At 39.1% G+C, this 16,647-nt stretch overlaps 1 protein-coding gene across 5 annotated transcripts in view; it reads left to right on the top strand.

Annotated features, from left to right (window-relative positions):
• LOC102941909 (carbonic anhydrase 13) overlaps positions 1–16,647 on the top strand; it is a 43,006-nt gene that overhangs the window by 11,343 nt on the left and 15,016 nt on the right. For 2 of the 5 annotated variants that reach the window (XM_037892350.1, XM_037892348.2), the window contains 2 exons: positions 4,023–4,073; positions 8,411–8,608. The exons of 1 other annotated variant lie outside the window; for it this stretch is intronic. In XM_037892350.1, the coding sequence (XP_037748278.1) occupies positions 4,023–4,073; positions 8,411–8,608 (249 nt within the window). The remainder of the gene's footprint in view (positions 1–4,022; positions 4,074–8,410; positions 8,609–16,647) is intronic. 2 more of the 5 variants (XM_043539404.1, XM_007052921.4) reach the window with 1 other exon arrangement.

Here is a 16,647-nt window from a genome sequence, read left to right as displayed (position 1 = left end):
GATATACTTTTCAGAATGGTTGGATGATGTTGAAATGTGGCAATGCTGAAATGATTAGATTTGTTCTCTATTGTTATACATTATACTCTATCCTGTCCCTCTCCCCTCCCCAGATTGAATAATGTATGACGACACCTTTTTGGTGGAGCACAACACCTGAAAAACAAGGATTCTGGGCCCCACCTGCAGGTCCAGATAAGATACCCTCCCTCTCCTTCCTCTCCACCCTCCCAGTTTCTGGGAAAGGGGAGGGTGTTGGAATTTCTATCAGTTTTCTGCCCCTGGACCCTGTGGAGGCCCCAATCTCTCATATCAGGCTCTGCTTGGTGACTGATAAACTTGAAACTCCACACACCCCTTAATCCCACCAATATTCTCTCTCTTCTCCCCCTTGAGAGCCCCCAGCTGTTGCTAGACAGGCAGATCTTCATTAGTCAATCCATTCAGCCTCGGTGGAGGTGGTATCTACTCTCTACTCCTCCCTAGCAACATTTCTTTTTTGTTCCTCATGTTTTTATGATTCTCCATTGCCTGTCTCTGCTCTTGCTCAGAGCTTTGTCAAGCAGCAGAAGTATGAAATTGATGTGATTCTTGACACTTTCACTGCTCTACATGATTCCCAGTATGTTCTATAAACGGACTAGTCTTAATTTCATTCTGCCAATGCAGTTGTGTCTTTCTGATTCTGCAGAGAGACAGCTTTAGTGTCTTTGCTGCTCTTCAAATAGCAGTGTGCTGCTCTTGGCAAAGCTGCTACTTGAAGAGCAGTAAAGATACTAAAGCTGACTCCCTGCAGATTCAGGAAGGTAAAACTGCAATACTTTATATTCAGTTCACATTTTCAATGTTATCTTTGCAACCATAAAGATGAAAGCTTTTTTTTTTTTAATGAAAGTTTATGTCCGCACAAATTGATGATTTAGGTGCCACCTGCCAGAGAAAGCTTTCTGCTTTCTGCTTGTCACTGGTAAGAGAGCAAGTGAATTTTTTAAAGCATTACACTACATTTGTGTGTGTATGTCCCTGTGTATAAATAGATAGATATAGAGATACACTATACTCATTGGTATGCTATATAGCTACAGATATACACTATATTCACTGGTTCCAACTGGATGAAATGATCAGTGCAGATTGTCCAATGCATTTATATCACCAGTACTAAGTGTGTTACTTTGTCACCACACTAATCTTTGTTTTGTTCTTGTAAGTGCTCCTATTTCACATGATATAGGCATCTGATATAGGGAGGCACAGCAGTGACACTTTGAGAATTGGCCGCTATGTGGAATAGGGCTCAGTCCTATAAGGTGCTTAGCACCTCCTATGAAGAGATGGGTGCTCTCAGCACTTGACAGGATTGGGCCCTTAATGACAAATGGGGAATGGTTACCTTTAGTATGCTATTTCTCTAATAAGGAATTTGAAAAATGCTTGTATGTGTACTGTGTATGACTGTAAAGAAATTATAAAGCTGTTGCAACTACTTTAGGATTAAAGTGTTTTTGTGGTCACTGATAAAAATGAAACTGTTGTGGATAAAGTAATAAGAGTGTTGGAGTTTCTCAGGGCATACCTCTGCCCCCATAGGTAGGTTAATTTCAGTGTCTTGTTTGAGAAGTACACACTGAACTCTGCATTTCCAATGATTATTTTATTTAGCGCTAGCATTCTTGTGAAATAATATTTTCTTAGAGCACTGTGATGTGCTAGTGACCTTAACTTCAATTTAAATTTTTTGTGTGGGAAAATCCATGCTATAGTTGCTCTTTATAAATAATCAAAGATGTAATCGAACAACAAACCAACAACCTTACTCCGTATAAAAGAAGCCAGTCCACAAACTGAATATCCTCAACTCAGCTCCTGCAAAACACTAATTCATGTCTACAAATATAAATCTACACCCTCACCTGAACCCTGACCCCCAAATGCATATGGTATCTCTGATAGTCAGATCCCAAGCTATTTAGGGTTTTATAGGTGAAAGCCACTACTTTTAATGCCACCTGAAAATCAGCAGCCAGCCAGAGGAGATTTTGGAGGACTGGTATCATGTGCTCATCATGACAAGCTGTTCTCTTCACGAGAATCAGTTTCCAAGTTGATACAGGGTGTAGCCCTCTGTGGAATGGATTGCAATAGCCTAATCTTGAAGTGACAAACACATTAGTGACGTATAGTGAGCTCTGCCTCCAAGATAAAGGAATGCAATCTTCAGATGGAGGGAAAAATATTTTGCTCACTGTTGCTATATGATCATTTAACTGTCCCTGGGATTCTTAACAAAATACTTTCTCCGATCTCTCTGGCAGGGCTTGTCTACACTTACAGTGCTGCACTGGTGCAGCTGCACTGCTGTAGCACTTAGAGAAGATGCTAGCTACGCCAACATGAGAGCTTCTCCCATTGCCGTAGTTAATCCACCTCCCTGAGAGGCAGTAGCTATGTCGATGGGAGAAGCCCACCTGTCGACATAGCGCTGTCTACACTGGGGATTAGGTCAGTATAACTGCGTCACTCGGGGTGCAGATTTTCCACATCCCTGAGCAACATAGTTATACCTACATAAGTTCCTTGTGTTGACCATGCCCAAGCTTCAGAAAAGAATGAAATAACTGCAAGGTAGTCCCATCTACTTGCACTCGGGGCTGCATGGTTTTGAACATATCTGATAGATCCAGTAATATCATCATGACACCTGCGATGAATTTCTGGCCCCAGTGAAGTTAATGGGAGTTGACACTTACTTTAATAGAGACAGGATATCACCTCATATTTTTTACATTGGTAAGAGATCAGTGATCAATGCTAGTAGTGCAGTCCCATTACCGTAACAAGGTCTGAAGTCAGATTGACAAGAGTCAAGGAAATCTGAGTCCTCCTCGCGTACTCTGAGAATTGTCTCATTACAACCTTATCCATAATCTTAACCAAAAATGGAAAATTAGATACTGTGCAATATCTGGCTAGACTGTCAGTGTCAAGTGATAGTTTCTTGAGCCACTGTTACACATTTTTCCTTTAGAGCACTCAACATTTGGCCCTTCCTTAAGTATAGACAATCTCCACCAGCAAAGGATACAGTATTTTCCTGCTAACTTTCACCAGAAAGAAAAGGCATGTGTCCAAAGAACAGGTTTTGGAGCAAAGTTCTCTCAGTATAACCAGAAATGTAACAAAATAAATTAGTATATCAGTTACAGATTGCTTTGAGTTTCTTAGGCAAGTCATGTGGGCATTTTGTGAAAGTGTGTATCAACTTTCCTTTAAGTAAGTGCATTCAACATTAGAATGGGGGAAGCAAACAACATTTTCCTGGCTCAGTGGAGGCATATAGGTCACAGATCAAATTCAGCAGTGATTAACAATTCATTAAATCCCATTGATTTTAAATAGGGTTGCACAGAGTGTAGGTCAGCACTGAATTTGGCCATAATGTATATATTCCACCAATTAGAATGATTCCGTTTTAGCCAATCAGACACAATATCTGTGCTTGGTATGTGAACTATAATAACCAGTTATGTAACAGAGGTCCCAGAGTGGCAACAGTATCAGATTAAATATAGTGGTATATTGTAAACCATATTTTAACAAAATTGTATAAATAAAAGTTAAAGACTAAAACATTTTGACCTTCTGGCCAGATTTACTGAAAAGCCAAAGTTTATGGATGCTTTGTGTCACTAGAGTGGTGCAAAGCAGCTGAAGTAAACAAGTGAATCTGACCCTCTTAACTTATGAAAAGTAGGAAAGCAGATGCTCATCTCTGTTACATATTTCTGCAATTTCTTTTTTAAACCAAAGTAAACTTTTGGGTGCACAACTAGCTAATGACTTGTAATGTTACATTTATTTTATGTACCAAACAGTTTCCAACCAGAATTGCAGAATCAGGCCTTTTCATATATTCTGAAGCCTGAAGGGATCATTGTGACATCTAGTCAGGCCTCCTGCATAGTCCAGGCCATAGGATTTACCTGAAATAATTACTTTTTGAACTACACCCTATCTTTTAGACAAGCATCCAATCTTGATTGCCAGTGATGGAGAGTCCACCACAATCTTTGGTGAGTTGTTCCAAAAATTTATGCCTTATTTCCAATCTCCATTTGTCTAGCTTCAACTTTCAGCTATTGGATTTTGTTTTATATTTGTCTGCTAGATTAAAGAGCCAATTATCAGAATTCTGTTCCCCATAATGTACCTACAGATTGTGAACTAGTCACCTCTGAACCTTCTCTTTGTTAAGCTAAATAGATTGAGCTCCTGTCACTACAGGACTTGGCTTTCCAATCTCTCAAACATTTCATGGCTCTTCTCTGAACCCTCTCCAATTTATCAACATCGTTCTTGAATTGTGGACACCAGAGCTGGACACAGTTTTCCACAAGTGATTGCACAGTGCCAAATACAGAGGTAATATGACCTCCCTACACATACTTTTTCTGTCACAAGTCTAGAGAAGCTAAAATTGTCTTTGTTACAGTAATTCACAAGAAAATTCTGTCCCACTTAAGGATGAAGTAGTTGCCAGTAAGAATTTGAAAATAAATTATTAATCTGGTTTTGTTGTGTTTTAGGCATTCGATTACAAAATATTTAGTGATGGTTACAAATTGTTAACATTAGATTGGTAACGTTCGGTTTTTTGGCTGTCAATTTATGACTTTTAAAACAGTTGGGTTTGAAGTAAAAAGCTATGATGACTTCTTGATCTGCCATTTCAAGCAAGTAAGATGTGTTTTGTAAATTCTGCTATTTAGTTAATAGATTTTGAGTTTCCATCTTAGTGACTAAAAATTACCCTCAGACACATCCCAGACCGAAAGCCTCTACCTCTATGCTGCGTGCAGTCAGCCTTTTTTCTGACATGCAAATAATTGCTCTTCTCTGAGACCTATTCTGTGCATTTTCCCTCTGTTGTTTAGGAGAGCTGTACTCTCTTTATGAAAGTGATTAGAGGAGAAAGAGATTTCTAAGAGACCTGCTTTCCTAAAACTCATGTAAGCTTTCTGCGACACACTGAGGGCTTGCCTACACTGGCAATTAACAGGACTGCAACTTTCTTCCTCGGGGGTGTGAAAAAACACCCCCCTAAGTGCAACAAGTTTCAGTGCTGTAAAGCGCCAGTGTAAACAGTGCCCCAGCGCTGGGAGCTACGCCCCTTGTTGAGGTGGGTCACTGTGCCGCGACCACACAAGGCACGTTAAAGTGCTTTAGTGTTGCCAGTGTAGACTAGCCCTGACATGATACATTGATGCTATTTTAGGGCCTGTGAGGTGCTGAGTGCTAAGCACTCCATTTAAAATCAATGAGTGTGAAAGGTACTCAACACCTCTCAGATTTAGGCCATTAGTTTAAAAGCACTGAATGTGCTAGGGAAAGATGGAGCCAAAATGGATGAGGATAGGGCACAACTAGTTTGAATGATGGAGACAAGCAAGCTTGGTGTGAATGAAGCTGACATTTCAAGAGTATTTAATAGCATCCCCAGCATGCATTTAGCAGTGCAATAGTGGGCAAACACTGTGATACTAGTACATTTCTAGTACTGAGAAGACAAATCAATTGCACTTGTATTAGAGGATAATGGCAGTGCCAACACAAGTTACCATGGGCTAGATTCTCATACTTCTTTACTCCTTGAGTAATCCCATTGATTTCAGTGGGACTACTTGCACAGTGAGACACTACTCAGCATCTGATTTACCATTGCTTCTAATATTGTTCCTGCTTTTAGTTTATACCCTGAAATCTATGTAGCCAGATTCTGATACTTTTACTTATATTAAGTACTAATGGGGCTACTCAAAAAACAAAATATCAGAATCTGGCCCTACATAGCTAACTCGTCACCAATACATTTTGCTCAATACCAAGAATATCTCTTTTGTGTCTCCTTAAAAGTGATAATCCTATACGCAGTTTAGTATATCTCTTGTATTGTTGTTTCCTGATTATCACAGATTTATAGCAAAATTCTCTATTTTGCTTGGCATTATTTTCTAACTTTGTATGAACAAAATAAAATGGAAATCCATTCAGTCTTACAAAGGAAGCACAAATTATTGCTGTGATTATTATTATTCGTATGGGAAGCCAGGGAATATGTAGACCAGACAGCCAAGGATATTGAGACAAATCAGTAGAACTTGTTTAAATACATCAAAAGTCAGATGCCCATATCTGAGTCCACCAGATCAACAAGAGCTAGAAGAATCATTTAAAGCAGCATTTGTTTCCAATCTGTAAGAGAAATAGTTTTGTTTGTTTTTTATTGGGATGTGTGAAGATGTTATTAAAGAAAAGACAAATCAAAAAGATGAGCTTGACATTTAGTTATGAACGCTGTGAGATCCATGGTTAGTTTTATTATACACAGGAACAAACTCCGCTGTCCATACCCAGCTCCTGGGAACATACTGTCTCCTGCATGCATGAATCTGTCCCTACTGATAAACCATTTTGTTGTCTTAATGGAATGTTGCTGTCGTGGCAGGTTTTGATGACTGAAGGAAGGAGGGTGTTTCTAGTAGCTAGGGCCAGTCTTGAAGAGAACCTTGATTGGGACAGAGATCTCATACTGGACTCCGTATTCAATAGGCAACCAGTGCAGAAAGCGTATCATAACCTGTGTTATTAAATAGGTGGGCTGCTGCATTTTAAACCAGCTAGAGCTTGTTCAGTGTGTGTGGCTTTATTCCTATATGTAACTAGTTTGGGAAGAATTATATTTTTATCGCTAAATGTCAGTAAATGTCACACACACACAAACTGATGAAAAAATATATTCATCCATAATAATTAAAATTTACAGATAGGCACAGTACGAAAAATGCTAATTGTGAATTTATTTGATGTAAGGATGTTTATTTTGTAAATTTTTACATGTGATGTTGACCCCTTCCTCACCCCATAGTTTTATGCAACAGTGAAAATTTAAATAAATAAAAATGGAAAAAGCTTAAAAATAAACATTGATAGTATCCATCAAAATTATATAACATGAAATTCTGTCAAGCCTATGTATAACAAATTGTAATAATCAAAAGGTTATAAATGACTGGATTACTGTGCCCTAATTCTGAGAGTGACAGGATGGGATATAAACTTCTGGTCCTTATTTGTTTGTGTGCATTCCCCCTGCCTGTCCCCCTGACTACCCCTCAATCTCTGTTTGGGTTTATGGTAGCACTGAGGAGTCCTAAAGGACCCCAAGCTACAGACGGACTTAACACTTTTGAAAGCAGATGCCCTTAATAATGGGAGGAGGAGGAGGTCATAGAGGAAACAAGTTCTTCAAAATTATTTCCTCCTCCCAGTAGCATCACCTTAGTCTTGCCTGGATCCATTTTTAGCCATTTGCACTCCTTCCATATGCGGATTTTGGCTAAACACTGAGAATGCCGAGAGATGGTGCTGTTTCCATTTGTCATAAAGGAGATATAGAGTTAGGTGTCATCTGTATATTGTTGACACCTCCACCTATTTACCCTCGCCATCTCATCCATTGGCTCCTCACTGAATAAAATGGAGGTGTGGGGGAGAAGGGGAAAAGGACTGATCCTTATGGAACTCCAATGGTGCGGGCTGTGAAGATGGAGATACAGTTGTCCAGAATGCCCCTGATCACAGAAGTATGACTTGAGCCATTTCAAGGAAACTCCATCCACCCCTGCGGCTAGTGGGACAGGAGAATTTGATCAGTGGTAACAAATGCTGAAGAGAGGTCCTGCAGGATGAGAATGGAAGTACTTCACTTGTCTATGCACAAACCCCAGCATCCCCACACTGTCAGAGCTTCTGCCTCCAGGGATACCATGAAGGAACCCCTTAAAGAGGGGGGCCTTGAGGAAAGATAATGTAGTGAGGTCTAGATGAGACACTGTTGGATTAAAGCAAGGTCTTTGAAGGCCTGAAAATTCAGTTGAGGCACACAGTATGCTAAAGGCAGGATACGGGACTGGAAGGAAAACTTGTTAAATATTGGTGTTGCGCAGATGAAGAGTTAAGTATCTCTGAGCTTACTGAATGTACAGGTGCCTGTTGCATTCCTATTGGCTAGAAGAACCTGGGAAGAGGCAAAAAGTGCCAAACTAATGTTCTAATTTGTGTTTGATCAATTAGACTGGAGAAGGATCTGTGTTGAGAGCAGAGAGCTGTCTGATGACCTGGCAAAAGACAGCCGTATGATATATTGAATTCCATTCTTTGGTGAATCTTTCTGTTTTTAATTTAAAATAAATAAATAAAATTAATTAAAATAATCCAGGTGAGTTCTTGTGATTCATTTTCTCATTTGTCAATTCCTCTTTTCTATGAAAATAGCAAACACAGTGAAATTACTTACTTACTTAATTAATTAAAAACACCTTCTTCCCCACTTCCTTCCAATACATTTTAGGACCTGCTCGCTGGAAAGAGGTTTTCCCTGTCGCTAATGGAGACCGTCAATCCCCCATTGACATCAAAACTGAAGAAACCAAATATGACCCTGCTCTACCTCCTATTAGCCCCAACTATGATCCAACTTCTGCTAAAGTCATCCTCAACAATGGACACTCCACCAGTGTAGAATTTGATGACACAGAAAATAAATCAGGTTTGTTTCTGTTCATATTTAATTGTACTTTCTTTCTTTCCCTGTCTCTTGAATGGAGTACAGTCTGGGTATGTTGCACTGGAGATTATATCATGGCATATGAACAGCAACCCTGTAGTTCTCTGAGTCCAAAAGAAATACTTTTTCCTGATGTTCAGTTTGTTGCAATATTGAGATGATTTCTTAAAGAAATGCTAAATCACAGTTTCTCAGAAAATGCTCAGGTTCACATTCTGTTAATTTTTCCCCACATGGTATAGTATCATCCATACGGTGTCCAACCCCCAGTTTGAATTGTTTTATAACACATTTTTCAAACACTGCTCTCCACAGCATAGATGGAGCCTTTGTGTCTCATTGCAGGTCCATTCAAATGAATAAGGTCCACTCAAGTCTCTTATCTGTGTTTAAATACAGGTATTGCATGATTTATGTTCTTGCTCTGAACTCATGCCAAGAGTTGATCAATAAAGAACAAAGAAATTATATGTCAAAGGATCCTTTTTCTCTCTAAGAAATGTCATTGTCCCATTTTTTTTAACACCCATTGACTCTCCTTTTGCAAACAACTATGGAGGCTCAGAGGTTGTCCTGTCCAAAAAACATTCTGTTATATTTACTGACTTCGTATGGGTTTTCAGAATGCTTCCTTTGCATAGCAGAGAGGCAAGCTTGCATCTACAGAAAGCTCTTTTTCAAACAATAAAAGTGTAAGCCCTTCACAAGCGAGAGAAGCCTCTTATGGTTGATCTGTTAATTTCAGATACTGCCTCACTACTTGGAGAAGGTTAGCAAGAGAAGCCTTTGTTATAAAGGCAAGTGAGAAAATAAACCCAAATTAGTACGGAACTGTTTTGATTTTTCTGTTTGCTGTTTGACATTTACAGGATGTCAGGATGTATGCGTAAATATTCTCAAACCCTTCTTTGTAACTAATCCAGTTTCATTAGCAGGTGCTGTAAGATCAAAGGTTGTTTGTATGTTTTACCAAGTTTAGGATAGTTAGGAAAGTGAGCATGGACAAAATAAGATTTACAAAGAAAGCTGAGCACGAGAATCCTGCCTTCCCACATTACAGAGGAATGAGGAACTGCTTTAGGCAACAGTTTCTTTTCCTTCCATTTACTATATCTTCCAGATTGTTGAAACTTCTAAACTTCTGTAAACTTCCTGTAACATTGTTACACTTTACCCTATTGTGCAATATATTCGCAAGGCAGTATATGCCACATTGCCACATTACAAATGCAGAAGCTGTAATCATATGAAGATTCTGGCACAGCAGACATTATTTTGAATGAAATGTTTGTAAACAGAAAATGAAACTGTGATATGTTCTGAAAAAGAGTTACAGATAATTTTATTGGGAACTTTGTGATGAATTATTGAATATTTCCTTGAACAAAGCATTTTTTTCAGTTTGCTTATTTGTAGGGCCGTCGATTAATTGCAGTTAACTCACATGACTAACTAAAATAAATTAATCATGATTAATCCCAGCTTTAATCCCACTGTTAAACAATAGATACCAAATGAAATTTATTAAATCTTTTTGGATGTTTTTCTACATTTTCAAATATATTGATTTCAGTTACAACATAGAACACAAAGTGTACAATGCCCACTTTATATTATTTTTAGTACAAATATTTGCACTGTAAAAATGATAAAAGAAATAGTATTTTTCAATTCACCTCATACAAGTACTGTAGTGCATTCTCTTTCTCATGAAAGTGCAACTTACAAATGTTGATTTTTTCTTGTTACATAACTGCACTCAAAAACAAAACCACGTAAAACTTAGAGCTTACAAGTCCACTGAGTCCTACTTCTTGTTCAACCAATCACTAAGACAAACAAATTTGTTTACATTTATGGGAGATAATGCTGCCCACTTCTTATTTAAAATGTTACCTGAAAGTGAGAACAAACGTACTTTTGTAGCCGGCATTGCAAGGTATTTACTTGTGAGATATGCTAAACATTTGTATGCCCCTTCATGCTTTGGCCACCATTCCAGAGGACATGCTTCCATGCTGATGATGCTCGTTAAAAAAATGTGTTAATTAAATTTGTGACTGAACTCCTTGGGGGAGAATTGTATGTCTCCTGCTCTGTTTTACCCGCATTCTGCCATATATTTCATGTTATAGCAGTCTCGGATGATGACCCAGAGCATGTTGTTCATTTTAAGAACACTTTTGCTGCTGATTTGACAAAATGCAAAGAAGTTACTAATGTGAGATTTCTAAAAATAGCTACAGCACTGGACCCAAGATTTAAGAATCTGAAGTGTCTTCCAAAATCTGAGAGGGACAAGGTGTAGAGTATGCTTTCAGAAGTCTTAAAAGAGCAACACTCTGATGCAGAAACTACAGAACCCGAACCACCAAAAAAGAAAATCAACTGTCTGCTGATGGCATCTGACTCAGAAGATGAAAATGATCTGCTCTGGATCATTATCAAGCAGAACCCATCATCAGCATGGACACATGTCCTCTGGAATGGTGGTTGAAGCATGAAGGGATATATGAATCTTTGGCACACCTGGCACGAAAATATCTTGTGACGCTGGCTACAACAGTGACATGCAAATACCTGTTCTGACTTTCAGGTGACACTATGAACAAGAAGTGGGCAGCATTATCTCCCACAAATGCGAACACACTTGTTTGTCTGAGCAATTAGCTGAACAAGAAGTAGGACTGAGTGGACTTGTAGGCTCTACAGTTTGACATTGTTTTGTTTTTGAATGCAATTATTTTTGTACATAATTCTACATTTGTAAATTCAACTTTCATGATAAAGAGGTTGCACTGCAGTACATGTAATGGGGGAATTGAAAAATACTATTTCTTTTATCATTTTTACATTGCAAATATTTGTAATAAAAAAGAAATATAAAGAGAGCACTGTACGCTTTGTAGTCTGCTTTGTAACTTTGTAGTCTGCTTTCAATATATTTGAAAATGTAGAAAACATCCAAAAAATTTAAATAAATGGTATTCTATTACTGTTTAACAGCACAATTAAATGCACGATGAATCACGATTAATTTTTTTAATCACACGATTAATCACGTTTTATTTTTTAAAATCACTTGACAACCCTACTTATTTGGTTTAAATACTGTGTTTTGGTAGCTTACAAGTGTGTGTTCAAACAATATTCAAATAAGTGTGTGTTCAGAGATATAAAAATCATCCAAAGCAAAAGATTTCAACTACTCAGACATCTGTTGGGAAAATAACACAGCAGGGCACAGATTATCCAACAAGTTCTTGGAATGTATTGGAGACAATTTTTTATTTCAGAAGGTGGAGAAAGCTACTCGGGGAGAGGCTGTTCTAGGTTTGATTTTGAAAAATAGGGAGGAACTGGTTAAGAATTTGAAAGTGGGAGGCAGCTTGGGTGAAAGTGATGATGAAATGATAGAATTCATGATTCTAAGGAATGGTAGGAGGGAGAACAGCAAAATAAAGACAATGTATTTCCAGAAGGCAGACCTTAGCAAACTCAGGGAGTTGGTAGGTAAGATCCCATGAGAAGCAAGTCTAAGGGGGAAAACAATTGAAGACAACTGGCAGTTTTTCAAAGAGAAATTATGAAGGGCACAAGAACAAACTATCCCACTGCATAGGAAAGACAGGAAGTAGGGCAAGAGACCACCCTGGCTTAACCAGGAGATCTTCAATGATCTAAAAGTCAAAAAAGAGTCCTACAAAAAGTGGAAACTAAGTCAAATTACAAAGGATGAATATAAACAAATAACACAAGTATGAGGGACAAAATTAGAAAGGCCAAGGCACAAAATGAGATCAAACAAGCTAGAGACATAAAGGATAACAAGAAAACATTCTACAAATGCATTAGAAGCAAGAGGAAGACCAAGGACAGGGTAGTCCTGTTACTCAATGAGGGGGGAAAACAATAACAGAAAATGTGGAAATGGCAGAGGTGCTTAATGATTTCTTTGTTTCAGTTTTCACCAAGAAGGTTGGTGGAGATTGGATTTCTAACATAGTGAATGCCAGTGAAAATGAGATAGGATCAGGGGCTAAAATAAGGAAAGAACAAGTTAAAAATTACTTAGTCAAGTTAGATGTCTTCAAGTCACCAGGGCCTGATGAAATGCATCCTAGAATACTCAAGGAGCTGACTGAGGAGATATTTGAGCCATTAGTGATTATCATTGAAAAGTCATGGAAGATGGGAGAAATTCCAGAGGACTGGAATAGGCAAATATAGTGCCCATCTATAAAAAGGGAAATAAGGACAACCAGGGGAATTACAGATCAGTCAGCTTAACTTCTGTACCCAGAAAGATAATGGAGCAAATAATTAAGCAACCAATTTGCAAACATCTAGAACATCATAAGGTGATAATTAACAGTCAGCATAGATTTGTCAAGAACAAATTGTGTCAAATCAACCTGATAGCTTTCTTTGACAGGATAACAAACCTCGTGGATAGGGGGGAAGCAGTAGATGTGGTATATCTTGACTTTAGTATGGCTTTTGATACGTCTTGCATGACCTCATAACCAAACTAGGGAAATACAACCTAGATGGAGCTACTAGAAAGTGGGTGCACAACTGGTTGGAAAACCGTTCCCAGAGTGTAATTATCAGTGGTTCACAGTCGTGCTGGAAAGGCATAATGAGTGGGGTACCACAGGGATCAATTCTGGGTCCGGTTCTGTTCAGTATCTTCATCAATTACTTAGATAATGGCATAGAGAGTACACTTATAAAGTTTGTGGATGATACCAAGCTGGGAGGGGTTGCAAGTGCTTTGGAGGATAGGATTATAATTCAAAATGATCTGGACAAACTGGAGAAATGGTCTGAAATAAATAGGATGAAATTCAATAAGTACCAATGCAAAGTACTCCACTTAGGAAGGAACAATCAGTTGCACACATACAAAATGGGAAATGACTGCCTAGGAAGAAGTACTGCGGAAAGGGATCTGGGGATCATAGTGGACCACAAGCTAAATATGAGTCAACAGTGTAACACTGTTGCAAAAAAAGTGAACATCATTTTGGGATGTATTAACAGGAGTGTTGTAAGCAAGACATGAGAAGTAATTCTTCCGCTCTACTTCTCGCTGTTTAGGCCTCAGCTGGAGTATTGTGTCCAGTTCTGGGTGCTACATTTCAGGAAATATGTGCACAAATTGGAAAAAGTCCAGAGAAAGCAAACAAAAATTATTAAAGGTCTAGAAAACATGATCCAAGAGGGAAGATTGAAAAAACTGGATTTGTTTAGTCTGGAAAAGAGAAGACTGAGAGGGGACATGATAACAGTTTTCAAGTACATAAAAGATTGTTACAAAGAGGAGGGAGAAAAGTTGTTCTTCTTAACCTCTGAGGATAGGCTAAGAAGCAATGTGCTTAAATTTCAGCAAAGGAGGTTTAGGTTGGACATTAGGAAAAAATTCCTAACTGTCAGGGTGGTTAAGCACTGGAATAAATTGCCTAGGGAAATTTTGGAATCTTCATCATTGGAGATTTTTAAGAGCAGGTTAGACAAACACCTGTCAGGGATGGTCTAGATCAGTGCTTCTCAAAGCCGGTCCGCCGCTTGTTCAGAGAAAGCCCCTGGCACGCCAGACCAGTTTGTTTACCTGCTGCATCCCCAGATTCGGCCGATTGCGGCTCCCACTGGCCATGGTTTGCCACTCCAGGCCAATGGGGGAGGCGGGAAGCAGCGCAGGCCAAGGGACATGCTGACCACCCTTCCCGCAGCCCCCATTGGCCTGGAGTGGCAAACCGCGGCCAGTGGGAGCCGCGATCGGCCGAACCTGTGGACGCGTCAGGTAAACAAACCGGTCCAGCCCGCCAGGGGCTTTCGCTGAACAAGCGGCAGACCAGCTTTGAGAACCACTGGTCTAGATAATACTTGGTCCTGCCATGAGTGCAGAGGATTGGACTAGATGACCTCTCAAGTCCCTTCCAGTCCTGTGATTCTATGATATCTCAACATGTTCGGTGTTGCCTATACTTCTGTAAGGAATACTTCTGCTGGATTCTCTTGACCCAATTTATTTATATACATAATATGTTTCATATTTAAAGTGACAGTGTCATGACAAAAAGTTAGAAATGGGCCCAACTGTAACTTCAGATCTGAACCTATATTCAGACTTCATTGGCTAGGTTTTCTCCTATATTGTGGCCTCAATCCAAGTCAGCTAATCCAAGCAGCTGGGAATCCCCTCAGTGTGGGAATCCTAGAAGTGGAGCTGATATAGCCTATTAGAAAGAGGCATGGCTGAAGTGCAACTGTGCGTTGGTGATCCCCTCCACCTGGCATACCAGCCACTTGGGGCCACAGCCACTTGGCATAGTTTAGATCAACCCTGAGGCTATTTCAAATTAGGTCAGAGACTGACCTGGCATAGAAACAGCCCTGCGTCTGGAAGCTGCAAATGGCTTCTTTGGGACTTCTCCTTTGACTCCCCCCACCCCAACATATATGCAGCACAGCTGAGGATCAAGGCCCATATTCATAGATTCATAGATCTTAAGGCCAGATGATACAATTGTGATCATCTAGTCAGATCTCCTGCATAACACAGGCCATAGAACTTCCCTGAGTTAATTCCTGATTCAAACACAATAGTTGTGCTTGAACGAGAGCATATATTTTTTTAAAAAATCCAAACTTGATTTAAAAATTTCCAGCAACGGAGAATCTAGCACAACCCTTGGTAAATTGTTCCAATGGTTAATTATCCTCACTGTTTAAAAAAAAGTGCTTTATTTCTAGTCTGAATTTGTCTAATCTGTTTTTTCTAGTCTGAATAGCTTCAACTTCCAGCCATTGGATCTTTGTCTTTGTCTGCTAGATTGAAGAGCCTTTTATTATCAAATTTCTATTCCCCAATAGGTACTTGCCGACGGTGATCAAATCACCCCTTAACCTTCTCTTTGTTAAGCTAAATAATTGAGCTCCATAATTCTCTCACTATCAGCCATGTTTTCCAATCTTTCAGTCATTCTTGTGGCTCTTCTCTGAACCCTTTCCAGTTTTTCAACATTCTTCTTGAAGTGTGGACACAAGAACTGGACGCAGCATTCCAGTAGTGGCCGCACCAGTGGCAAATGCAGAGGTAATATACCCTCATGACTCCTACTTGACATTCCTGTTTATGTGTCCAAGGATTAGCCCTTTTAGCCATGTTTCACTGGGAGCTCATGTTCAGCTGATCATCACGATCTCCAAAAAATTTTCCTGTGTTCCAGGAAAGAGTCCCCCATTCCGTAAGAATGGCTTACATTCCCTGTTTCTAGATGTATGACCTTACATTTCACTGTATTGAAATGCATATTGTTTGATTTAACCAGCTTACCAAGCAGTCAAGATTGCTCTGTATCAGTGACTGGTCCTCTTCGTTATTTACCCTTCCCCAATCTTTGTGTCATCTGCAAATTTATCAGTGATGATTTATTGTTTTAAACTTTGTGACACTGGCTTTTTTAAAGCAGTGTGTGTGTGTGTGTGTGTATGTGATCACACAAGCGTGTGTGTAATTGGCTGGGATTTTATTCTCTTTGAACAGAAATGTAATCAAAACATGATAAATTGTATCTAAGTAACTTTTTGTTCTGTGATCAGTTCCTCTTTATATGTCAAGATGAGGTCTAATGTAGAATTCCACCATGTTGGATGCAATGCTTCTTGAGTTAAGAAATTGTCATCTATATTTTTTTCCTATTTAAGGAGCCGGTCATCCTGTTCTCCACTCTGATTTGGTGTGGGTTTTTTAGCTTACACCAACTTGTATCCTATTGTGTACTTTATCTGTTAGAACATTGATCCATAAGCATTCAAGGTCATTTACTTCTGAGTTGTCAGTGACTCAGAAACAAGTAATGCCATTTTTGACAGTGCCACTCCCCCTCCTCCTTTGTCTACTCAAACCTTCCTAAATAGGTTATACCCAATGATTTTAACATTCTAATAATGCAAATGTTCCCACCAGATTTCAGCGATACTAACTAGGTTGAATGCATGCTCATAAATGTGCA

Source organism: Chelonia mydas, chromosome 2 (genome assembly GCF_015237465.2).
Source record: "Chelonia mydas isolate rCheMyd1 chromosome 2, rCheMyd1.pri.v2, whole genome shotgun sequence".
Taxonomy (NCBI): domain Eukaryota; kingdom Metazoa; phylum Chordata; order Testudines; family Cheloniidae; genus Chelonia; species Chelonia mydas.
The sequence above is the reverse complement of the archived record's forward strand: the minus strand, read 5'-3'. Positions and strand labels throughout refer to the sequence as shown.